This window comes from Oncorhynchus masou, chromosome 11, assembly GCF_036934945.1.
Source record: "Oncorhynchus masou masou isolate Uvic2021 chromosome 11, UVic_Omas_1.1, whole genome shotgun sequence".
In the NCBI taxonomy this organism is placed as follows: domain Eukaryota; kingdom Metazoa; phylum Chordata; class Actinopteri; order Salmoniformes; family Salmonidae; genus Oncorhynchus; species Oncorhynchus masou.
This window is the reverse complement of record NC_088222.1, coordinates 37,445,061-37,469,454: the sequence shown is the minus strand read 5'-3', so window position 1 is coordinate 37,469,454 and position 24,394 is coordinate 37,445,061. Positions and strand designations below refer to the sequence as shown.

The following is a 24,394-nucleotide window of genomic DNA, read 5'->3' as shown; positions in this document are numbered from 1 at the left end:
ACCAAAAACCTTGACTAGAATGACATATAAGGTTGGCTGGATATAAATGCTGATAACGTTTTTTTATATTTTTTTTATACGAAAAGCCAGAGGCACACTCCAACACTCAGACATCATTTACAAACGAAGCATTTGTGTTTAGTGAGTCCGCCAGATCAGAGGCAGTAGGGATGACCAGGGATATTCTCTTGATAAGTGTGTGAATTGGACCATTTTCCTGTCCTGCTGAGTATTCAAAATGTAACGAGTACTTTTGGGTCTTAGGGAAAATGTAAAAAGTACAACATTCTCATCAGGAATGTAGTGAGGTAAAAGTAAAAGATGTCAAAAATACAAAGAGTAAAGTATTGTACAGATACCTCCCAAAACGACTTAAGTAGAACTTTAAAGTATTTTTACTTAAGTACTTTACACCACTGGTGCCGACAGAGGGGAAATCAGCAAACCAGCAGACAGACACTCAGGGCACAGAGGACCAGAGCTAACCATGCGTAGTCCAGAGGGACAATAGCACTAAGTGTATAGAAATGTCCTGATACGTTCCCAACCAATGGCTACTACAGGGGCATCACTGAAGTACAATCCTCAGGGATAGACCACTAGTGTTTTTGATCTCCATTTCAAAGAGACACTGTCTTCCCTCTCTTTTCACTCCTCTCCCCATGCCTTGTTATATAATATAATCTATCTACTGGTACAAACCACAACTTGATCAATAGAATAAAATTCCACTCTAAGCAAACAAATTGTGTTATGAACACTTAGGTATTCTCAAAGAGAAACCAAGGGCGATGTAGACGACATAACATGCGTATCTGTACTATGTTACATTTCAAATGGTACAGTGTGTATTCATTTGTGGATGTCCATCATTATTTTCGTATGATATGTCACAAATTACAATTTGTATGATATGTTAAGAATTTCAATTTGTTGTGGCTAACGTTAACTAGGCGTTTAGAGGTAGGAGTTCAGGTTATGGGTTAAGGTAAGGGTTCGGAGTTCAGGTTATAGTTAAACTCAGGGTTAAGGTTAGGAGTTAGGGTTAGGGGTTATGTTTGGGTGAAGGGTTAGCTAACATGCTAAGTAGTTTCAAAGTAGCTAAAAAGCAACAGTTGTACGTGATGGGATTCAAACACGCAGCCTTCGGGTTGCTAGACGTTTGCGTTATACACCCATCCATCCTCCATGACTAGCCTCCCTCCTTTGTAACTATGTTACTATTTTACAACTAGTCTTTGAGGCTGATTACTCACAACTCCTTTTGTTTTTGCCTTAACTAACCTTACCAAGCATAACATATCATACTAATTTGAGTGTAACAGATTTACGTTTACCATGTTACATGTGTTTACTATGTTCCATCTAGGGTTTGAGCCTATCCGTCCTCTCCGACCAGCCTCCCTCCTTCTGTTTTTAGTTTAAATAACCTTCTGTCTTATGTAACCATACCAAATGTAACATATCATACTAATTTGAGTGTACAGATTTACATTTACTATGTTACGTCTTTGAGGCCAGGCTGATCCCTCACAGCTCCATTGTTTTTGGCTTAAGTAACCTTCTGTAACCATACCAAACGTAACATACCATACTAATTTAAGTGCCACAAATGTACTTTTACTATGTTACATCTAATCTTTGAAGCCAGGCTGATTCCCCACACTTCCAAACAAAATCCAATTCCAGCACATTCTCCATTCTGCTCTTCATTTTGTAAATGAATTACATTGGAAAGGTGGAGAAGCTGGCATGTTTCTCCATGCTCTCTGTCTCTGACCTTTCCATGCTTTTTATGTGTAGTGAGACTTAATTGTCCAGAGTGAGAGCCAGCCAGCCAGTAGGCCGCACATCATCAACAGACTGGGAATTAAACAGGCAGTGAATCCAGCAATCTGGAGGCTGCCTGGGAGAGAATGGGCTGTTTAGATTCAACGTGGGCCAATTCATGTAAGACAGAGGCCTTTCTGCATGGAAAAACAACTATCCAGTTGGTACAGGGATGGAAAGGGAAGAGGCTTTTAGCATAACTCATTTAAACCCTAAGGGGAGTCAGACAATCAAAGCTCATCAATGTTATTTTTCCTCATTGTGTGTGCAGCTGCTGCAATATATGTCTATCACCACCGGCTGTACATAGATGCATTGTGATTGCAACATTCAGACAGTAGAGTCACATGAGGAATTTCTTTATGAAAAGTTTAAATTATTTATTATGTGTACAAATAAACAAAATTAAGAGAGACAACAATATTGTTTGTTCAATTTACCATGGTGGCTGATGAACCTCAAATATTGAAGAAAAATAATCAACAGAAATTATTTAGCAGAAAAATGAATGGGTTGCATTTACTCAACACTTTTCATTTCCTCGGTCTCATGAACCACCTACAGTGCCTTGCGAAAGTATTCGGCCCCCTTGAACTTTGCGACCTTTTGCCACATTTCAGGCTTCAAACATAAAGATATAAAACTGTATTTTTTGTGAAGAATCAACAACAAGTGGGACACAATCATGAAGTGGAACGACATTTATTGGATATTTTAAACTTTTTTATAAAATCAAAAACTGAAAAATTGGGCGTGCAAAATTATTCAGCCCCTTTACTTTCAGTGCAGCAAACTCTCTCCAGAAGTTCAGTGAGGTACTCTGAATGAGCCAATGTTGACCTAAATGACTAATGATGATACATACAATCCACCTGTGTGTAATCAAGTCTCCGTATAAATGCACCTGCACTGTGATAGTCTCAGAGGTCCGTTAAAAGCGCAGAGAGCATCATGAAGAACAAGGAACACACCAGGCAGGTCCGAGATACTGTTGTGAAGAAGTTTAAAGCCGGATTTGGATACAAAAAGATTTCCCAAGCTTTAAACATCCCAAGGAGCACTGTGCAAGCGATAATATTGAAATGGAAGGAGTATCAGACCACTGCAAATCTACCAAGACCTGGCCGTCCCTCTAAACTTTCAGCTCGTACAAGGAGAAGACTGATCAGAGATGCAGCCAAGAGGCCCATGATCACTCTGGATGAACTGCAGAGATCTACAGCTGAGGTGGGAGACTCTGTCCATAGGACAACAATCATTCGTATATTGCACAAATCTGGCCTTTATGGAAGAGTGGCAAGAAGAAAGCCATTTCTTAAAGATATCCATAAAAAGTGTTGTTTAAAGTTTGCCACAAGCCACCTGGGAGACACACCAAACATGTGGACGAAGGTGCTCTGGTCAGATGAAACCAAAATTGAACTTTTTGGCAACAATGCAAAACGTTATGTTTGGCGTAAAAGCAACACAGCTCATCACCCTGAACACATCATACCCACTGTCAAACATGGTGGTGGTAGCATCATGGTTTGGGCCTGCTTTTCTTCAGCAGGGACAGGGAAGATGGTTAAAAGTGATGGGAAGATGGATGGAGCCAAATACAGGACCATTCTGGAAGAAAACCTGATGGAGTCTGCAAAAGACCTGAGACTGGGACGGAGATTTGTCTTCCAACAAGACAATGATCCAAAACATAAAGCAAAATCTACAATGGAATGGTTCAAAAATAAACATATCCAGGTGTTAGAATGGCCAGGTCAAAGTCCAGACCTGAATCCAATCGAGAATCTGTGGAAAGAACTGAAACTACTGTTCACAAATGCTCTCCATCCAACCTCACTGAGCTCGAGCTGTTTTGCAAGGAGGAATGGGAAAAAATGTCAGTCTCTCGATGTGCAAAACTGATAGAGACATACCCCAAGCGACTTACAGCTGTAATCGCAGCAAAAGGTGGCGCTACAAAGTATTAACTTAAGGGGGCTGAATAATTTTGCACGCCTAATTTTTCTGTTTTTGATTTGTTAAAAAAGATTGAAATATCCAATAAATGTCGTTCCACTTCATGATTGTGTCCCACTTGTTGTTGATTCTTCACAAAAAAATACAGTTTTATATCTTTATGTTTGAAGCCTGAAATTTGGCAAAAGGTCGCAAAGTTCAAGGGGGCCGAATACTTTCGCAAGGCACTGTATAAGTTGAACCTATGATCTTACTGTGGAGACAAATGTTGCCAGGTCTGTCATGCTGTAGTTGATTTTGATTATGAGGACCAGAGTACCAAATAATCATATGTCTGTGTATTTGTCAGGTAAACCAACATGATGACAAACGTGGTCTTCCAGCTTGTTGTATATGTAATTACAGATATGTGGTCCGATTCAGGAAACGAGGCAGAATGTCGAAAGTCACAACTTCACAGGAGAGCCTTTTGAACAGATTTCTTTTTTTAATCAAAATGCGTTTTTTTGGGGGGCAGAAAGGTCTTCTTGAACATGTAAACTTTCATGTGACTTAATATCAAATCTGTAAATACTGTACGAATAAAATTGTTAAATTACGAGCATAGTTGGTTTAGCCACAGAAAAAGGTAGCAACCTTCCCGCTGGCCATTATTGGCTGAGATAATGAGTGGGCCGGACATGCCGAGAGATGAGTTTGGATTGGTCGGTGTTGCATATTGTGTCTATAAAATGAGCTGCTCGTCTTGCATAAATAATAATTTCTACTGCATTTATTTTGGGAAAGATATTTGGTTAGCCATGGAGAACTGCAAATACAGTATGTTGCTGCTGCTGCTGCTGCTCTCAATAACATTGCTGCCCTGAATTTATCAGGCGCTATCGACAAAGGTCAGTGGGGAAAAAGTTGTGATGGACTACTTTCTAGACAAAGATCGTGCCGTGCAATGCTGACTCTCTCATTTCATAACACGTTTTGAAATCAGTGGAACAACGGGCCAAACAAGTTATGCAAACTAAACGGATACAACACAGATGTCTTATAAAAGGGGTTGCAGTCGGCCATGAAGCTTTCATCCATACAGGTAAGAATCTAGTTACAGATTCATATATTATTAGTTTCTAATTTTGTCCGAAAGTTGATTTCATTGCAAGTTAAAGCTTCTCTTTTAGCTAGCCAGTTGGAGTTCGATGGCTGCTAACTAACAATGAGCCTAACGTTATTTGGTTAACTTTAGCTTGTTATGACAATTGGTCTGTATTGCTAGTAACGTTACTCTGTGGATTTCTAGCTAACGTTAACGTGACATGTCTAAACAAAAGATCCCAAGTTAAAGCTTGCAGTTAGCGAGCTGAGGTTAGGTGGCTGGCTTGTTAGCTAACATTAACTTATGTGTATGAAGTGTGTGTAATGTTGATGTTTTCTCAGAATGCCATTTTGCATTGCTAGTTATAGCCTTGTGTTAGCTAGCTAACATTGAACATATTGGTTAACTTTAGTTAACTATGACAATCGGTTTGAATTGCTAGTTAAAGCTTGCTGTTAGCTAGTCAGCTGATGTTAGATGGCTGGCTAGCTACAGTAGAAAACATTACCTGAATGAACTGTGTGTAGTGATGTTCTCAGAATGCCATTTCACATCTACTGTATAATAATGCTAAAATACTTGTATCTGGAATTTGTCTTTCAGCATTAATCAATAGAACACACCTGCCACTAATTCCCAGTCATACAGTCATCAAGAGAGCTGGCCCAAGCAAGCAATGGCAGCAGCACAGTCATTATCTATATGACCCATTTCTTCACCAACTACGGAGTTGGGAAAACTCGTGTGGACCTGAGTTGTGATAACTGCAGTGGCCAAAACAAGTTTGTGCTCTGGTATTGTGCCTGGTGGTTCATGCACAAGCTCAAACAAAATCTGGACCTTCACTTCCAGATCACAGGCCGCACCAGGTTTGCCCCTGACTTGTGCTTTGGCCTCATCAAGCAACGCTTCAGAAATACCAGAGTAAACACTTTGTCTGAGATTGGTGTTGTGAAGTACAGGGGTCAACATCCCACAGCTGGTTGGACTGGAGGATGGTACGGTGCTGGTGGAAAGCTATGGCTGGCAACAACACCTGACTCTGTACTTCAGGCCGCTGCCACAGATCATGCAGTACCAGCACTTCAGGTAAAAATGTTATTTTTATGATGTTATTCTTATCGAAACTTGGGAGGTGAATTGATGTTGTGCAGGGTTGTAATGTCTTCTGATTTGTTGTTATTCCCTGTTTCATAGCGTCAGTGCTCCGGAGCCTGGTGTTGTTGCCAAGGAGTGTTCGGACTGTCAGGACCAGGTTTCAGCTGCTGTGCAACGCTGACATCCTTCCTCCCATAGATTGCCTGCCTGGAAAAGCACCACCTGGACTGGACACAGCTAGACAAACTATCTTTTTGACATGATCAGGGAGTTTTGTGACGAAGAGGCTATGGACATCACGTGCCCTGCACCAAAGTCAAGGGCAGGACAGAAACAGGCTCTCCGAATATAGATTCACTTGTTCATGTGTGGTTTGGACGGACCAGTCATCAGCACTATCTGCAGTGCCTCTATTCACATGACTCTCTCCCAACACACACGCCATACGTTGCTGCTATTTTTTTTTAATCCTGCTGCTCAGCCACTTTACCCCTGATTGTATGCATATAACAACATTGTCTATCACTATCGTTATTGTTCTTATACGTACTGTATATTTTATTTATATTGACGCTATCTATTTCTGATATTGCTACTATGCAAGTAACCATTTGGCTGTACCATTTACACCTTCTGTAGAGACCATCCACTTAGCAACTTAGCAGAATATTGACATGTTTGGTCGTAACATGATTTTGTGACATACCACAAAATGATCATGTGACCATATCAAGTCTCCACTACTTAAATATATTGCAAATGCATTTGTTTATGTACTGTACATGTGCATCGCACTCAGGTTTCAACTCGGGTTGCATGACCTTCACTTACGTATGGAATACTATGTGATAAGTGTAACTGTATATAAAGTATGCTAATGTACTGGTGTGAAGGCATTTGGGCAGTGGTGTAAAGTACTTAAGTAGTGTTTTGTGGTATCTGTACATTACTATGTATATTTTTGTCAACTTTCACTTCACTACGTTTGCAAAGAAAATAAATGTACTTTTTACTCCATACGTTATCCTTGACAACAGAAGTACTTGTTACATTTTGACAGGAAAATTGTCCATTTCAAACACTTCAAGAGAACATCCCTGGACATCCATACTGCCTCTGATCTGGCAGACACACTTAACACAAATGCTTTGTTTGAAAATTATGTCTGTTGGCTATCCATCAATGAAAGATGATACAATTGTGCCGTCTGGTTTTCTTAATATAAGGAAGTTGAAATGGTTTACTTTTGATACCTACAGTTGATGTCAGTTTACATACACTTAGGTTGGAGTCATTAGAACTCGTTTCTCAACCACTAAACAAATTTAGTGTTAACAAACTATAGTTCTGGCAAGTCAGTTAGGACATCTACTTTGTGCATGACAAGTCATTTTTCCAACAAATATTTCACTTATAATTCATTGTATCACAATTCCAGGTCAGAAGTTTACATACACTAAGTTGACTGTGCCTTTAAACAGCTTGGAAAATCCCAGAAAATGATATCATGGCTTTAGAAGCTTCTGATAGGCCAATTGACATCATTTGAGTCAATTGGAGGTCTACCTGTGGCTGTATTTCAAGGCCTACATTCAAACTCAGTTCCTCTGCTAGACATCATGGGTAAATCAAAAGAAATCAGCCAAGACCTCAGAAAAAAAACTGTAGACCTCCACAAGTCTGGTTCAACCTAGGGAGCAATTTCCAAATGCCTGAAGGCACAACGTTCATCTTTACAAACACCATGGGACCACGCAGCCGTCATAGCGCTCAGGAAGGAAATGTCTCTGTCTCCTAGAGATGAACGTACTTTGGTGAGAAAAGTGCAAATCAATCCCAGAACAACAGCAAAGTACCCTGTGAAGATTCTGGAGCAAATGGGTACAAAAGTATCTACAGTGGGGCAAAAAAGTATTTAGTCGGCCACCACTTGTGCAAGTTCTCCCATTTAAAAAGATGAGAGAGGCCGGTAATTTTCATCATAGGTACACTTCAACTATGACAAAATGAGAAAAAAAATTCCAGAAAATCACATAGGATTTTTAATGAATTTATTTGCAAATTATGGTGGAAAATAAGTATTTGGTCAATAACAAAAGTTTATCTCAATACTTTGTTATATACCCTTTGTTGGCAATGACAGAGTTCAAACGTTTTCTGTAAGTCTTCACAAGGTTTTCACACACTGTTGCTGTTATTTTGTCCCATTCCTCCATGCAGATCTCCTCTCGAGCAGTGATGTTTTTAGGCTGTTGCTGGGCAACAAGGACTTTCAACTCTCTCCAAAGATTTTCTCTGGGGTTGAGATCTGGAGACTGCCTAAGCCACACCAGGACCTTGAAATGCTTCTTACGAAGCCAGTCCTTCATTGCCCGGGCGGTGTGTTTGGGATCATTGTCATGCTGAAAGACCCAGCCACGTTTCATCTTCAATGCCCTTGCTGATGGAAGGAGGTTTTCACTCAAAATCTCACTATACATGGCCCCATTCATTCTTTCCTTTACACGGATCAGTCATCCTGGTCTCTTTGCAGAAAAACAGCCCCAAAGTATGATGCTTCCACCCCCATGCATCACAGTAGGTATGGTGTTCTTTGGATGCAACTCAGCATTCTTTGTCCTCCAAACACGACGAGTTGAGTTTTTACCAAAAAGTTATTTTTTGGTTTCATCTGACCATATGACATTCTCCCAATCTTCTTCTGGATCATCCAAATGCTCTCTAGCAAACTTCAGACGGGCCTGGACATGTACTGGCTTAAGCAGGGGGACACGTCTGGCACTGCAGGATTTGAGTCCCTGGCGGCGTAGTGTGTTACTTTGGTCCCAGCTCTCTGCAGGTCATTAATTTTGACACCACGGGGTGAGATCTTGCGTGGAGCCCCAGATCGAGGAAGATTATCAGTGGTCTTGTATGTCTTCCATTTCCTAATAATTGCTCCCACAGTTGATTTCTTCAAACCGAGCTGCTTACCTATTGCAGATTCAGTCTTCCCAGCCTGGTGCAGGTCTACAATTTTGTTTATCGTTTCCTTTGACAGCTCTTTGGTCTTGGCCATGGTGGAGTTTGGAGTGTGACTGTTTGAGGTTGTGGACAGGGTTCTTTTATACTGATAACAAGTTCAAACAGGTGCCATTAATACAGGTAATGAGTGGAGGACAGAGGAGCCTCTTAAAGAAGAATTTACAGGTCTGTAAGAGATGGAAATCTTGCTTGTTTGTAGGTGACCAAATACTTATTTTCCACCATAATTTGCAAATCAATTAATTAAAAATCCTACAATGTGATTTTCTGGATTTTCTTTCTCATTTTGTCTGTCATAGTTGAAGTGTACCTATGATGAAGATTACAGGCCTCTCTCATCTTTTTAAGTGGGAGAACTTGCACAATTGGTGGCTGACTAAATACTTTTTTGCCCCACTGTATATCCACAGTAAAACGAGTCCTATATCGACATAACCTGAAATTCCGCTCAGCAAGGAAGAAGCCACTGCTCCAAAACTGCCATAAAAAAGCCAGACTACGGTTTGCAACTGCACATGTGGACAAAGATTGTACTTTTTGGAGAAAGTACATTGTTGTACAAAGTACAAAGTACATTGTGCCCCTGGCTATTTGTTATTTTTTTTTATTTTTTTAATACAATAGTGCCGTCTGGTTTAATATGGAATTTGAAATTATTTATACTTTTATTCAAGTATGACAATTTAGTACTTTTTCCACCCGTGTATGTGGCTGGGGGTTATAGCATTTCTTTCACATGACTCATCAATTTAGACAAGTGTATCTGGGTAAGCATCATCTTATATTTATAAAATATTTTTATCTGGACATTTTCTGTTTAACTGGAATTTTTCCTTATGTGAATCCTTATAGAGATTGGTGGGACTGGCTTATGAGGGTGTGAACAATGATGAATGGGTGTAGACAAAGGAGAGCTCTAATAGGTACCAAAACATTCAAAGGCCCTTTTCTAAAAAGTGAGTTTACAAGTGTATCAACTTTCCAAGTAGAATTAATTTCCCATTGTTCCTCAAAAATGTTGTGTATGATATATCATTTTGTAGCTCCAAGTCTCTACTTTTATCCAATGTAAAAATACTGAAAATCTAATTTTGCTACGTAAGACCGAATCCAGGTGGTGAGTCACATATATTACAAACAAAACTATACAGTGTAATGCATAGACATTTCTGCTGATGCCAGTGAAAGCAACACAAGATGAGTTATATAATAATATAATATATAATTCTGACTTGCTGCTTAGAGACAAACTGCAGTGCTGTACCATGATGAGAGAAAATGTATCAGAGAGAATGTGAGAGATAGAGATAGTAGATAGTACAGAGCAGAGAGAACGACTGTGGAGAGTGGAGCGAGATGAGGGATAAAAAAATTATTTGCCACACTGACTTATTAAACAGCCTCTCGGAGGTTAATAGAAAATTTTAAACATTTCAGTCTGGCAGAAATCTTGCACTGCCTCCTTGGCCCCTCACCACCTACCATAAACAAACAGAAAAACAAGCTCCACAGCTCCTTTATATGACAGACCCGCTTAGCTCAGTCCAGGCCTGAGAGCACCAGCAGCACCAATGAAAACAGAGATGGGCGATGACTCGGTAATGGCTGGTGTCAAGTACTGGGGATTAAAGGAAAAGTTCACTTCTGAACAATGAGAACTACATCTGACTCTCAGGTCAATTGTGGTACTGGTGAATTGTGAATTTGCCAGGCTTTCTGTCCATGTCCTCTATCTTTCATCAGAGAGTGCTGTGCTAATCAAACGGGTGTTGAGGTGGTGGCACAAAAACATGGGAATGGCTAAATGGACAGGGGATGAGAATGATACATCATTCTGGCCAGACAAGAAAGGCTTGTCTTTTGGCCCTGTGGAGCATTAACTGGGGCTGTTGCTGCTCCATCCTGCATGGGCCCTAGATTAGGTTCCCCAGAGTGGTGATCCACTCCCCAGAAAGAGGGCTATGGCTGGGAGGTGTGGTTGGAGCAGCTGCTCCAGGGAGGCCCCTATGCTCCCCTCTCACCCTATTAGAGAGCAGACTCTCCCAGTCAGGGCAAGCAGAGCAGGGTGACCTGGCATGGAGCCCAGAGCAGCCAGGCTTGTGTTTGAATAGGACGACTACCTCTGACTCTCAGGTCAAAATGATGGGTAACCTTTCTCCCCACAGTTAAAAAATGCAGCAGCAGCAAGCAGAGGTGGTTGGTGAGAAGACAAGGTTCCTGTAACCCTGCGTGGCTCGTTTGTCTCTGACACGCACCAATGCTTTAAGGTTAGACTCCGGGCACACAGTCTGAATCGGTATGCCCCACTTATCTCTCTTCCTGCTCTTAATGAGGAAGGTTTAACAGTATGACAGTGGGTTTTACAGGCAGACCCGGAATAATGACAGTGATGCTAATTACCATTACTGCTGACACATGATGTTAGTGGAGTTTGCCTTATGAATCCACTCCAGAACAGTACAATGTGATGAATGTAACCGGGGCAACCCAGATAGGACTACTGCCAATAGATCTGTCTCCGTTTCCCCATTAACTTTGTCATTCTGTGCTACATTGGCAAGGAGTGCACAGTACACCTTAATCTATCTCAGTCTAGACCAGAGTTTCACTTGCATTAGAACATCCCCATTTAACACAACGAGGAGTTCTAAATGCTGGCAGACAAGCACTAGGTCTCAGAGGTAGAGTGGGAGTCTGAGGAGACATGGTCTAATGTTTGAATCTGTTTGGTCTGGCATCAAGCCTGCTCTGTCACTGGACTCTGACTCCAGCTAGCTACTTCCTTTGCTGTCCTTTTAAGACACAGAATTGCAATTTCTAAACACGTAAAAAGACAGCCTGAAGGGGAGCAGAGACCTCACCAACTCTGTCATTTAAACACAACCAGTTCCAGTCTCTCAACTAACACTTATTGTTTCCTCACCAATAGTTAATTGTGAATCTGCCCTGCAGGCCTGTGTATATGAGTGTGTGACCATTCTCCCATGTCTGTGTGTGTGTGTGCGTGTCCCTTCAACACCCACCTCCTCTCCACATTCATTTTCACAGTCTCACTGTAACTCAAGACTTTGAATATTTCATCCAAACCCATCCTTGACATGTCATCCAGTACTGTGGGGCTTCGGAGCAATTAAATGCAACATAAATCTGACAAGCAGACACCTGCTCTTCTGCATCCATGGATCTCCAGGCCTGTCCTCAATCACTCTCCATACAATCTATGTCCTTGAGGCCGTCTAAGGAACATGAGACAGCAACACCTTTCTAGGGGTTATCGGGGACAGTGGACTGTTTCATAGGCTGTAGAACTAATGTAGCTTCGGCAAAAATTAATAGATATTTGATAGATAGATATTTGATCTTCCATGTTTGAAGCTTTTAAAGGGGCTATAGTTTCTTCCCTACAAGGATGATGGTCAAATCTAAGGTTTATGCAGGCATTTAGCTGGATCACTTTCACCATGATATCACATCCCACTTGGATCTATTTGGATAAAGGTTAGGACCCTTAATATAGCCACTCAGCGTCTAGAACATACTATGCAGTCGGACACACCAGACATCCAAATTGCTTTGAGTATTTTTATTTTATTTTACCTTTATTTAACTAGGCAAGTCAGTTAAGAACAAATTTCTTATTTTCAATGATGGCCTAGGAACAGTGTGTTAACTGCCTTGCTTTGAGTGTCTAACTCATTGCTGAGGATTATCAAAAAAAAGCAGTCTCAAATGACATGGCTCAAAGGGTTTGAGCTCCAGACTAACACTCCAGATATTCAGAGATACACAGTGCAAATGTATGTCAAACTCTACAGTCAAGTGCTAAGTACTGTATGACATGGCATTGAGGTGAATGGTACACATGTGTAATCTAATGTAGTGTTTGGCCCTGGTGTCACCATTCTCCTTTGCTGATATCACCCCTATCCTGTGCTGATGTCACCTCTCTACTGTGCAGGAAGTGACAGTGTCATTGGTTCCAGACGGGCACCTTGAGGCGGCTGCACTTGAATACTAAACATGCCCTCAACTGAACTCTCTCAGGTAGAGAAGAAAAGAACAGTGGGGTACTCGGAAACAAACAACATGCAGGGATGGAAGGAAGGGAGAAAGAGAAGGCGAGAGGAGGGGAGGAGAGAGGAGGGGAGGAGAGAGACCGCTAGCATGGAGATAGCTACGTGGACTAACACCGTAGCAGATCGACCACTGTGAGGGAAAATTAAGGCGGCGGGCTAAAACGCCACAGCTTATAATTACTGGCCTGTCATTATAGCCCCCCATGGAGAAAAACCCTATTATTCCAGTACACTTCTAAGCAAATACAATAATCAATTCCCCTAGAGCACAGTCATAAAAGCAAATCTCAAGTAAAAAGCAGGTAAGGAGGAGGACTTACAATGGTGAAGTTCATGACCTTTAGTATCCAGATGGTTAAAGCGAGGTTGACCAGGATCAGGATCATTAACAGGAGCACGAAGAAGTAAAGGCAACGTTTCCGCCAGCCATAAATCCCCACTTTGTACACATGTGGTTTCTCTGAGCTCTGGACATTGTTCCTATGAGTGCACTGTTCTTGGGTCATCTGCAAGAGAAGAAGAAGAGGATAAGTGACTTCCTGAATGTAAAGAAGATGTATTCTGAAACTATCACACTCCCAAAAGCGTACATTCTGGCCCTACTGTTGAAGCCACAGACAGCCATTGCGTTTGAGCACAATAAAATACAATTTAGTTAGTTTGATTACTAACTCATTGTCCCATAAGCTTTCTATATCTCCATTACTCTCTCTCGGCACCATTGATGTGCTGATAGTGTCCATTAATGATGATTCTAATTGTTTGTCTGTAAAGTGGGAGAAGACATTGTTCACTTCAAGCACCATAGTTATAGCCTTATAACTCTGTACAAAATATAATTTATTGTCTACAATGCTAGGAGTGGCTGGCTCCGACACCAAAGGCAATCACATTTGACAACCACACACATTCACCGCAAACTGAAACAAATGACACGAGACAGCCCCTGTGAAACCTCTAAAGCCACTACACAAGAGCAACACACAATCTACAATAGGAGGTAGAGGGTTCCTTTCAGTGACTCTCACCAGGTGGGCTGGTGATATAACAAAAATGAATGTGGATACAGTTGTAAGCATCCCCAGGTGGTGTGTACACAATACACAGTACAGAAACAAACAGACAGTGAGAGACAGGATCTACACACAGCAGTACTGTATTTCTGTAAAACATCACTGCTGGAGTATTAGCCATAACCCTGTTGGAGGCCACCGATAAATCATAACTTTGTGTGACCCCCTGGAGTGTCATCTTTCTGTACATCAGCCACATAAACCTCATGTCGTATTACACACTGAGTTAGCACAGAGTCAACTCATACACAGAGTCAACAGTGTCATCTCTCACCACACATTCCAGATGGGGAAGAACTCCCACATACAGAATGATTGGAAAAATTGAGGCAGCTTACAGTTTAAATCATGGTATTTTACACCCATAAAGGGACTGGTGCACAGAAGGAAAAACTGATGCTCCAGGAAAAATACATGGACATTTGGAGGCCCACCAGAGCACTGCCCTATGAGAGCTTCCTCTGACTATATAGCTACTGTCCAACGGGGGGACTCTGTTCTGTTATTAGGAGCCTAAAGAAAGCACAGTGGCACAAAACAAAGTCTGTTTCCGATTAGAGGTAATCCAAGCATTGCTGAATGTTGTTGGTTCTTCTCTCTTGCCAAATCACTGGGCATCTCTCCACTACGCTGTTTTATAAACAACATGTGGATCGGGTACCAGAATCTGTCAACTTCTTCCCCAGTTTTCCATTCTGTCCAAATTTAAGGGGGAGTGTATTGTATATGCACAATTATGGAAGGAAAATATTGTGCCATATGCCCCTTTTAACTAATTACCATTCACAAGCAGTCCTAATCTTCATTTTCACCACACAAGATTTCTAACGTCTATCTTCGCCATATAATTTTCCTTATTGTCTTATTCCACGAAAACACTGTTCCACTTTACATAAGGTAGCTAAGTATGGCTAATTTATATCGATTTTAAAGGTCATATAATCACAGTCAACAACTTAAGGAGTGTTGAGTCTGCTCCAAATCTAACAAAGTGTTCTCGAAATGAGTCATAAGTAACTGAGCTCCAGCTACACAATCAACAGAATTAATTAACTAATGCTGGTCTGAAGCCCATGAAGCCCATCATTAACCATTGCTGTCTGCAGGGCACAATGAATACTTTAAGAGCTCAACATGCTCTGTGTTCATCGTCTCTTATACATACATTAGGAGAGCCAGCTTTTCAAAATGGCCACTCCTTGCTTGTCAAAAAGCTTATAAACCTGATTAAGGAAACTTGGCAAGTTGTGTAAGTGTGTCCCTCCCTGGCTTTTTTTTGGCTTAGAATGTCCTCCAACATAATTAGATAAGATACCTCTGAACATCATTGTCTAATGGTGTTCTGATTATCTCAGGGCCCATGTACTGAAGTTAATCGTTCTGAAGATCAAACCTAAAAAAATCTGTATTCATGTTCAAGAACAGAGGGTGCAATACCAGTGGATTCAAAGACTCAAGTTCAACTTGATTTAAGAAGGAAGAACAACCTGGTCTCAGAGAATTTCGTATAATTCTGTACGACATCCATGATATGTTACATTTGGTATGGTTAGATAAGACAAATGATTACTTAAGGCAAAAAAGAAAGGAGGGTAGTAGGGTAGGCAGCTGGGCCTAATAACGCGAACACCTAGCAACGCAAAGGTTAAACGTCTGAATCTCATCATGGACAACTTTAGCATTTTAGCTAATTAGCAACATTTCAACTACTTACTACTTTTGAGCTACTTTGCTCTGACTTAACATGTTAACTAACCCTTCACCTAAACCTAACCCATTATCTAACCCGTCCCCTAACCCTTTATTAACCTAACTCCTAAACTTAACCCTATCCTTAACCTCTAGCCTAGCTAATGTTAGCGAGCTAGCTAACATTAGCAACCTAACTAGAATTTGATGTACCACCCCTAATCACTGTCAAACGCTCCCTCAAACGCTCCCTTCTGCGAGCAGGCCTTTCTAATCGACCTGGCCCGGGTATCCTGGAAGGATATTGACCTCATCCCATCAGTTGAGGTTGCCTGGTCATTCTTTAAAAGTAACTTCCTCACCATCTTAGATACGCATGCTCCGTTCAAAAAATGCAGAACTAAGAACAGATATAGAACCTGGTTCAATCCAGACCTGACTGCCCTCGACCAGCACAAAAACATTCTGTGGCGGACTGCAATAGCATCGAATAGTCCCCGCGATATGCAACTGTTCAGGCAAGTCAGGAACCAATACACGCAGTCAGTCAGGAAAGCAAAGGCCAGCTTTTTCAAGCAGAAATTTGCATCCTGTAGCTCTAACTCCAAAACGTTCTGGGACACTGTAAAGTCCATGGAGAACAAGAGCACCTCCTCCCAGCTGCCCACTGCACTGAGGCTAGGTAACACGGTCAACACCGATGAATCCATGATAATCTAAAATTTCAACAAGCATTTCTCAACGGCTGGCCATGCCTTCCTCCTGGCTACTCCAACCTCGGCCAACAGCTCCACCCCCCGCAGCTACTCGCCCAAGCCTCCCCAGCTTCTCCTTTACCCAAATCCAGATAGCAGATGTTCTGAAAGAGCTGCAAAACTTGGACCCGTACAAATCAGCTGGGTTTGACAATCTGGACCCTCTATTTCTGAAACTATCCGCCGCCATTGTCGCAACCCCTATTACCAGCCTGTTCAACCTCTCTTTCATATCGTCTGAGATCCCCAAGGACTGGAAAGTTGCTGCAGTCATCCCCATCTTCAAAGGGGGAAACACCCTGGACCCAAACTGTTACATCCATCCTGCCCTGCCTATCTAAGTTCTTCGAAAGAAAAGTCAACAAACAGATCACTGACCATCTCAAATCCCACCGTACCTTCTCCGCTGTGCAATCTGGTTTCCGAGCCGGTCACGGATGCACCTCAGCCACGCTAAAGGTACTAAACGATATCATAACCACCATTGATTAAAGACAGTACTGCGCAGCTGTCTTCATCGACCTGGCCAAGGCTTTCGACTCTGTCAATCACCATATTCTTATCGGCAGACTCAGTAGCCTCGGTTTTTCTAATGACTGCCTTGCCTGGTTCACCAACTACTTTGCAGACAGAGTTCAGTGTGTCAAATCGGAGGGCATGTTGTCCGGTCTTCTATTGGGGTGCCACAGGGTTCAATTCTCGGGCCGACTCTTTTCTCTGTATATTTCAATGATGTTGCTTTTGCTGCGGGCGATTCCCTGATCCACCTCTACGCAGACGACACCATTCTGTATACTTCTGGCCCTTCCTTGGACACTGTGCTATCTAACCCCCAAACGAGCTTCAATGCCATACAACACCTTCCATGGCCTCCAACTGCTCTTAAACGCTAGTAAAACCAAATGCATGCTTTTCAATTTCGCTGCCTGCACCCTCACGCCCTACCTATCTCATCCCCATACTGTTTTTATTTATTTACTTTTCTGCTCTTTTGCACACCAGTATCTCTAATCTGCTAAATTGTAATTATTCGCCTACCTCCTCATGCCTTTTGCACACAATGTATATAGACTCCTTTTTAAAATAAAAAATAAATAAATTCTACTGTGTTATTGACTTGTTTATTGTTTACTCCATGTGTAACTCTGTGTTGCTGTCTGTTCACACTGCTATGCTTTATCTTGGCCAGGTCGCAGTTGTAAATGAGAACTTGTTCTCAACTAGCCTACCTGGTTAAATAAAGGTGAAATAAAATAAATAAATAAAATGGGCATCTTGGATTTACTTACAGAATCATACAAAATGCTCTGAGACCAGTTTGGGAAGAAACATCAATGCTGTTGCAGTACAGGCCAAATGTACTTCTCTTCATGTATTGATTTTTAGGTCACTAAAGTTAAAAAGCCCTACAATTGCCATGATATTTTTGATTTACTGTAGGTCTCGTTGCATATTTGAGCAACCACAAGCAGAGCAGAGTAGATCTCAGCCAAACTATTTCAATCTGCTTTAAACTGACATTACTTAAAAAAATGTTTGGGGGGAATTACATGGGCTAGGGGTTGAGAGGAGCAGCGCCCCACTGTGATTAAGACATGGGAAAAGAGAGAGAGAGAGCGAGAGAAAAGGAGCAGAGAAAGAAAGATGGAGCAGAGAAACCCTCCCACAGAGCAGCCTATGATGTGGTGACAGGTCAGAGGGAGTCAAGCGCACAACACCCCTCGCCTCCTATCGCCTCCCTCCCTTGGGAAAAGACAGTGATGGCAAATTGCATTTCTCTGCGTTGGAATCTTTTCTCTCGCTTGCTCTCTATACTGTGAGAGGTTAAAACCTTAATCCTTAGATTGTCATAAGCACTGTGGCAGTTTTTTTAATAACAGGTCACAGCCACTGTGGTGTAAACAGTGTACTACAATTGCATCCAAGAAGATTCTCTGGAGAAGGGCTATGATGTGGAAAGCTGTATTGAAATGAGTCTGTTGTTCATTAATATTGTGACATTCACACATGTTGCAGGAGACGGTATACTGACATTTTAGCTTATAATCAAAATTGTACACAGTACATGCCATGCAAAAACAGTACATGAAATGAAAATGTTAAGAAAAATATAGAAAAACAACTATCAGCTGTCTATAAATAGCTATAGATACCCACTGTTGTTTCATGCCCATCTCTTACATTAAATGGTTAGCATGGAGCCAGAGAATATGAAACACCGGGAGCTGAAAGCTGTCTTTAACCAGATGGCATACTAGTTCTCTCACCACTAAAATCTCAAAATATTACTCAGAGAGCCAAGTATTGCTCCCTTTCCCTGTGTGTATTTACATAGTGCTTACAGTAGAATTAGACAAAACACAATCACAATGCTTTTCAGGAGCACCCTGATAAAAACCTAAAACATTTCCCAAGTAACCCACATTAAAAAATAACAGTTTACTATAGAATATTATAGTAGTTACTATAGAATTTTGTAGTAAACTTAGTACACTGTAGAATACTATATTCCACACTGTAGAATCTCTTGATTATGTGTAATACTTACTATACAATTTTGTATTATACTGGAGGATACTATACTACCCACTGTATCCCTTGATAATGTATTGCTTACTTTAGAATTGTTTAGTATACTGGAGAATACTACACCACACACTGTAGTATCCCTTGATCATGTGTAGTAAAGCATTTTATAGTATACTGTAGCCAGGTGAAATTGGACGTCTATCCATGTCCTGAGGATGTCTGGAAATGCCTTCAAAATTGGCCACTAGGGGCAACAGTGAGCGCTATTACCATCAAGTATGCTTGGGTTTTGCTAGCACATTGTGGATGGGGATGATGAATCAGAAGGTTGCGTGTTCGATCCCAGTTGGGGACACTGTTTTTTATTCATTTTTATTTTAACCCTATCCCAAACGTTAACCCTTACCTTAACCATTTGGAAGGAGTGCCTAAACTTAATGTTTAAAAAAAAATACTTCCATCCAGGTCGGCTGTCATATTTAAAGAATATACAGATGATGGTACAGTCTGCACGCAGGTCATGCTTTGTATACATAACAGGCTTTTATTACACTTCGCAAAATTGCACAATGCGATTATTGCAGGCCAAATGTCTTGTGGGACATGAAACCATTATTGAGAAGTGCATGGTTGTCCTGTATGGCTCAGTTGGTAGAGGATGGCGCTTACACCGCCAGGGTTGTGGGTTTGATTCCTGGGGCCAGCCAAAATGTATACACACAGAAATGTAAGTCGCTTTGAATAAAAGTGTCCGATAAATTGTTTTCTTTTACTTAACTAGGCAAGTCAGTTAAGAACAAATTCTTATTTTCAATGACGGCCTAGGAACAGTGGGTTAACTGCCTTGTTCAGGGTCAGAAAGACTGATTTCTTACCTTGTCAGCTCGGTGATTCGATCTTGCAACCTTTCGGTTACACGTCCAACTCTCTAACCACTAGTCTACCTGCCACCCCAATGGCATATATTATTGTTCCCTCCTTATCCTTTACTTATAGCTCTTTAGTAGTACCATCCCACACTGGAGACTGTTTCTATACATTGATACCACTACCTTTAATACCAATCAGTCATTCTGCTCAATAACAGGACTTTGCAGACTAAAGTAGTCAAAGAGAGAGAGGCCAGAGTTGACCCTGCTTGCCGTGTACTCAGGAAGGAACTGTCAGGAGGGAGGACTGAGAGACGCCATAGACAACACATGCAACTATACTTAGTATCCATACACTTACAGAGAGAAACACCTCTGAAAGCTTTGGTGTTATATGAAGAAAAGAACTGCACTCTACCTCAAGTGATCTGAATGAGACTCAGTAGTATTTTGCATTGCTTTAAAAACAGCACAGCAGTCAGGAAAATTGTGTATTGATTGTTTAAAAGACAAAAAATAACCTGACGCCTATTTAAAAGGCATCGGGTGACTAGTTGTAGTTAGGGAATTAATATTAAAGGAAGTGATCAATATGACTCAATTAATGCCTTCATCATAAAAACTTTATGATCCCATTCCAAGAGGGGTGAGTGACTCTTTAGGACCATTGGATTTGACTGCTGCGCCCCAATTATATTTTATAGTGAGTTGGTGCAGCCTAATGAAGGCCTAACGATCTGGAGAGTGACAAGAAACAGCCAATGGAGGAGCTGCATGCACAATGTCAAGCCAGGATATATGTTACTCATCAAACTGCCAGAACTAAACAAAAAGAAAAAGAACTCTTAACATGCCCATTTTTAAACGTCTCCCAAGAATAGAATATCAAGAATATCAACAACACTAATATAAAAAGATGTGGAAAGCAGTTTTCACAGGAACTACTTTTGCAACATTTTGCCAAACTCAACTGGGAAGCACTGGGAATCATGTGGTAACTATTCAAAAGTATAATCCACACATTATCCCTCAGCATATGTCTGCCTCTCTCTTACACTCTTCCCCTCAATCTCTTTCACTTTTTCCTCTCTCTCACTATCTGTCTCTTTCTACTCTCCCTCTCTTGCTCTCCTCTCTCTCTCTCTCTCTCTGATTTCCAGTGGGCAGAGAAAACATCAGTACACAGTCTAGCTAAATGTTAAACAGATGAGAAGGAGCTCTCATTTTGAAGTGTGTCTGTGCTGCATACTGAGCCTTGGCACTGATCCTTCGGAGAAAAACTCAGACATCTTCAACAAGCGCTGTCTCTGGGGCAGACTGGAAAGGAGCTGTTGATTCTCACAGGATTTACATACACATTTGATACAGAGGAAAGAACACCTATCTGGCCTGTTTGCACACTACAAATACCGGAATGCACAGTACAATGCACAATAGAGTTTGCAATGCCCAGCTGAGATTGCATGCCAAGGCAATACTGTGCACGTGAGATCTGTGGGTGATTTTATTCAGTAACTTTATACAGAATGAATAACACAACATTTGTCCCCATCTCTGTCATGTCAGGTCAATGCTGGTCTGGCTGTGTTTATCCCTATGTGGAAATAGCTAATTATCACACCTCCTCTTCTACTCCTGACACCCGCCCCTCTGCCTTTGACTCACGTGGTCACAGCAAATATCAACATCGCAAATAAACACTCAACACCTGCTTGGATCCTCATTGCTATATAAGGGTTTAGGACTGTCCCAATGGACACACAGCATCTGTTGTTCACAACACTATATTGGGAAGGGTCTCTCTCAAAGACCGCCAATCCCCCCCCCCGAACCCAGCCCACACACATAGACATACCAGTAGCCACAACCCCCTCCTACACTGCTGAAACTACAGTCAGTAGTAAAGTAGTAAAGTATGTAACTCTTCTCAGTGGACCCCCACAACCATAAGCCTGCTGCCTGAACTCTTTCCACAGTAAGTTACTTATTTATAGGAACATGTATCCCATAGGGGCAAAGTAATTGAAACAAAATAATGCAGACAGGACTGATATGGTGAAGTTGGCCAGTCAGTCCCAGCGTACGATCGCTAGCGGCTGTGAGGAGAGAGTTACAGAGCAACACCCTTGAAAATCTTTATGTAATGAATTTTTCAGAAAAAGTTTGGGCAATCCGCCTCCGTAACTTCTCCTGGAAACACATACATTCCCCGCCTCAGTCCAGAGGTCTCCCTGAACAATGGTTGTAAAATAGACTTTTGTGAGTGCTGGGAAAAACATGAAGCAAAAACAAACAGTTACTGAGACAAACTAAAATGACTCTTTTCAAAAGAGAAGGGCAAACTTAATTTAGTTTCTCCCGAAAAATGAGGCAATAGTGTTCTAAATAAAGAGCAGTCTTCTTCACGCCTACTCCCCATTCCACCACTCAACATTTTGAGTAGCAAACTTAAAAGTCCCTGTAAAACAAAAGACAGGAACTGAGCGGGAAAAAACTTACCTCTCCCCCTGTCTTGCTCTCCTTCTCCTATCCCTCTCTCTGTCTCTCACTCAGGGCTCTCAGTGATCTCTCACTAAATCAGGGTGTGTCAGGCAGATAAAAGGAGATTGAGCTCCTCTTAAAAAGCTGCATGACAGACTCCAGGCAGCCCCCTTGTCAGCTTTTCCAATAACATGTCCCTGCCCAAGTCGTGAGGTATTTCCTGGACACTACGCACACTCCGTTATCCAAGAGGTCTCGTTGGAGGCTACTCTACTCCACTCTGCTCTGCTACTCGTGGGGACTGGAGATTCTGCACCACTCTGCTAAGGCTGCTAGGGCTGAGTTACAGCCTTATGGTCGCCAGACAGATTTAGAAGCCCAGACACATGTGGGAAGTTAAAGAGGCAAGGCTGCCTGGATTGTGACAAGCCTTTCTGACGGTGTGTGTGTGTGTGTATGTGTGTGTGTGTGTGAAAGAGGGACTGGAAGAATAGAAAAAATACATTCCCCTCCTCCACTTAATATGCTGTGGCCTGCCAGTCTGTCTAGCAAGGGAGGAAATAACCACAAAGCTTTTCCTACACAGCACTTTCTTTTTTTCCTCCTACCAGCCATACCCACAGTGTGGTCAGAGCAGATGAATAATAGTAATCATTGTTTAACAGGCACAGCCCGTTCAGCATTTTAAGTGGTCAGTGAAGACGGCCCACGGACACCAGGGAATGCATGGTGTTGTTATTGTTGTTGTTTGGTGATATGGAGCTTCAACCGCTTTGGTTGATTATCATTTTTTTCAATAAAGGGAAATACCTAACAGGACTGCAGTAAGAGAGACAACACTCCTCAGCTTTTCGACTTGCTTATGAGGATGTAGCCTGCTGTTTGAATACATCCGGGGAGATCTATTTTCCTGTTTTAACAAAAGATTTAAAGATTCCAAGAGGAAGCTGTGAAGACGGGGGTGTTCCATGAAATTAGTGCCTTTTGCGTCCATTTTATATTTTAAGTAGGAATTGTAAAACAATTTTAAAAGCCTGTTATGTTAAATGAGGTGCCCTTTAATATAGACCCCATGGATAATACAATAAATCAGATGTTTTATATGAATATAGGCTTGATACAGTTCTGAAGTTGTGCATTTTGCCATATCCCTCCATCAACCCTGTGTCACTTCTAGGAAGATTTTAACCCACTTAATTCCAAAATGTCTCCAAGTTTAACATTCATTGTAAAGACCTGGTTATTTGTCTGCTTTGACAAAATAATTTCAGAAGATTATCATTGATCATGTGATTCGTGATTCATTTATGTCTGTCCCTCATTTCAAGGTCAACCCTATTACGTGAGCTGAACTCTCATTCTAATATGGTGAAACAATTCCTTTTTAAATATATATTTTTCAAAAGAAACATTGAATATCTAATAGTCAAATTATAGATTAAAAAGTAGGTGAGCTGGATATACTATTTTTGGCAATTATCTGGTGGAAAACTGAGCAGGTCGAGCATAACATATCAACCCTGTTACCCATACTGTAGATAGAGAGGTTAGAAATGTTTTAATAAAAAAAAGTGAAGCTTGCATTCAATTGCCCCTCCATGGAGGACACAACAAGCCTGTCACAAGGAGATTCATGACTTTTTAAAGAAGAATTCGACAATCCCTGTTACAATCAACCTGGTTACATTATTTGGCACTTAATAGACACTAACTATGTTAATTTATTAGGGCCATTTTTTTTATTAAGTTGAACATCTGCTTTTTATCACAGAATGTTAAAATTAGGTGAAATCCCTTATTTTTAATTTATACTTCTTAAAAGGCACCGAATTGGTGGAACGATCCAGGGATAGAAGAGATAGAACACCAAAACAAGAGTATGTCTGAGTTTCAGGAGGGGGAAGCTTTTCCTTACTCCTGGTCT

General features: G+C 41.3%; 1 protein-coding gene across 1 annotated transcript in view; it reads right to left on the bottom strand.

Moving 5' to 3' along the window:
- Positions 1-22,879, bottom strand: part of LOC135548627 (delta-sarcoglycan-like) — a 92,964-nt gene extending 70,085 nt beyond the window's left edge. Inside the window, exons 1-2 of the mRNA XM_064978428.1 lie at positions 22,489-22,879; positions 13,395-13,580 (exon numbers count right to left, since the gene is read on the bottom strand). Coding sequence (XP_064834500.1) covers positions 13,395-13,580 — 186 coding nt within the window. The 5' untranslated portion in view covers positions 22,489-22,879. The remainder of the gene's footprint in view (positions 1-13,394; positions 13,581-22,488) is intronic.
- Between the last annotated feature and the right edge of the window lie 1,515 nt (positions 22,880-24,394).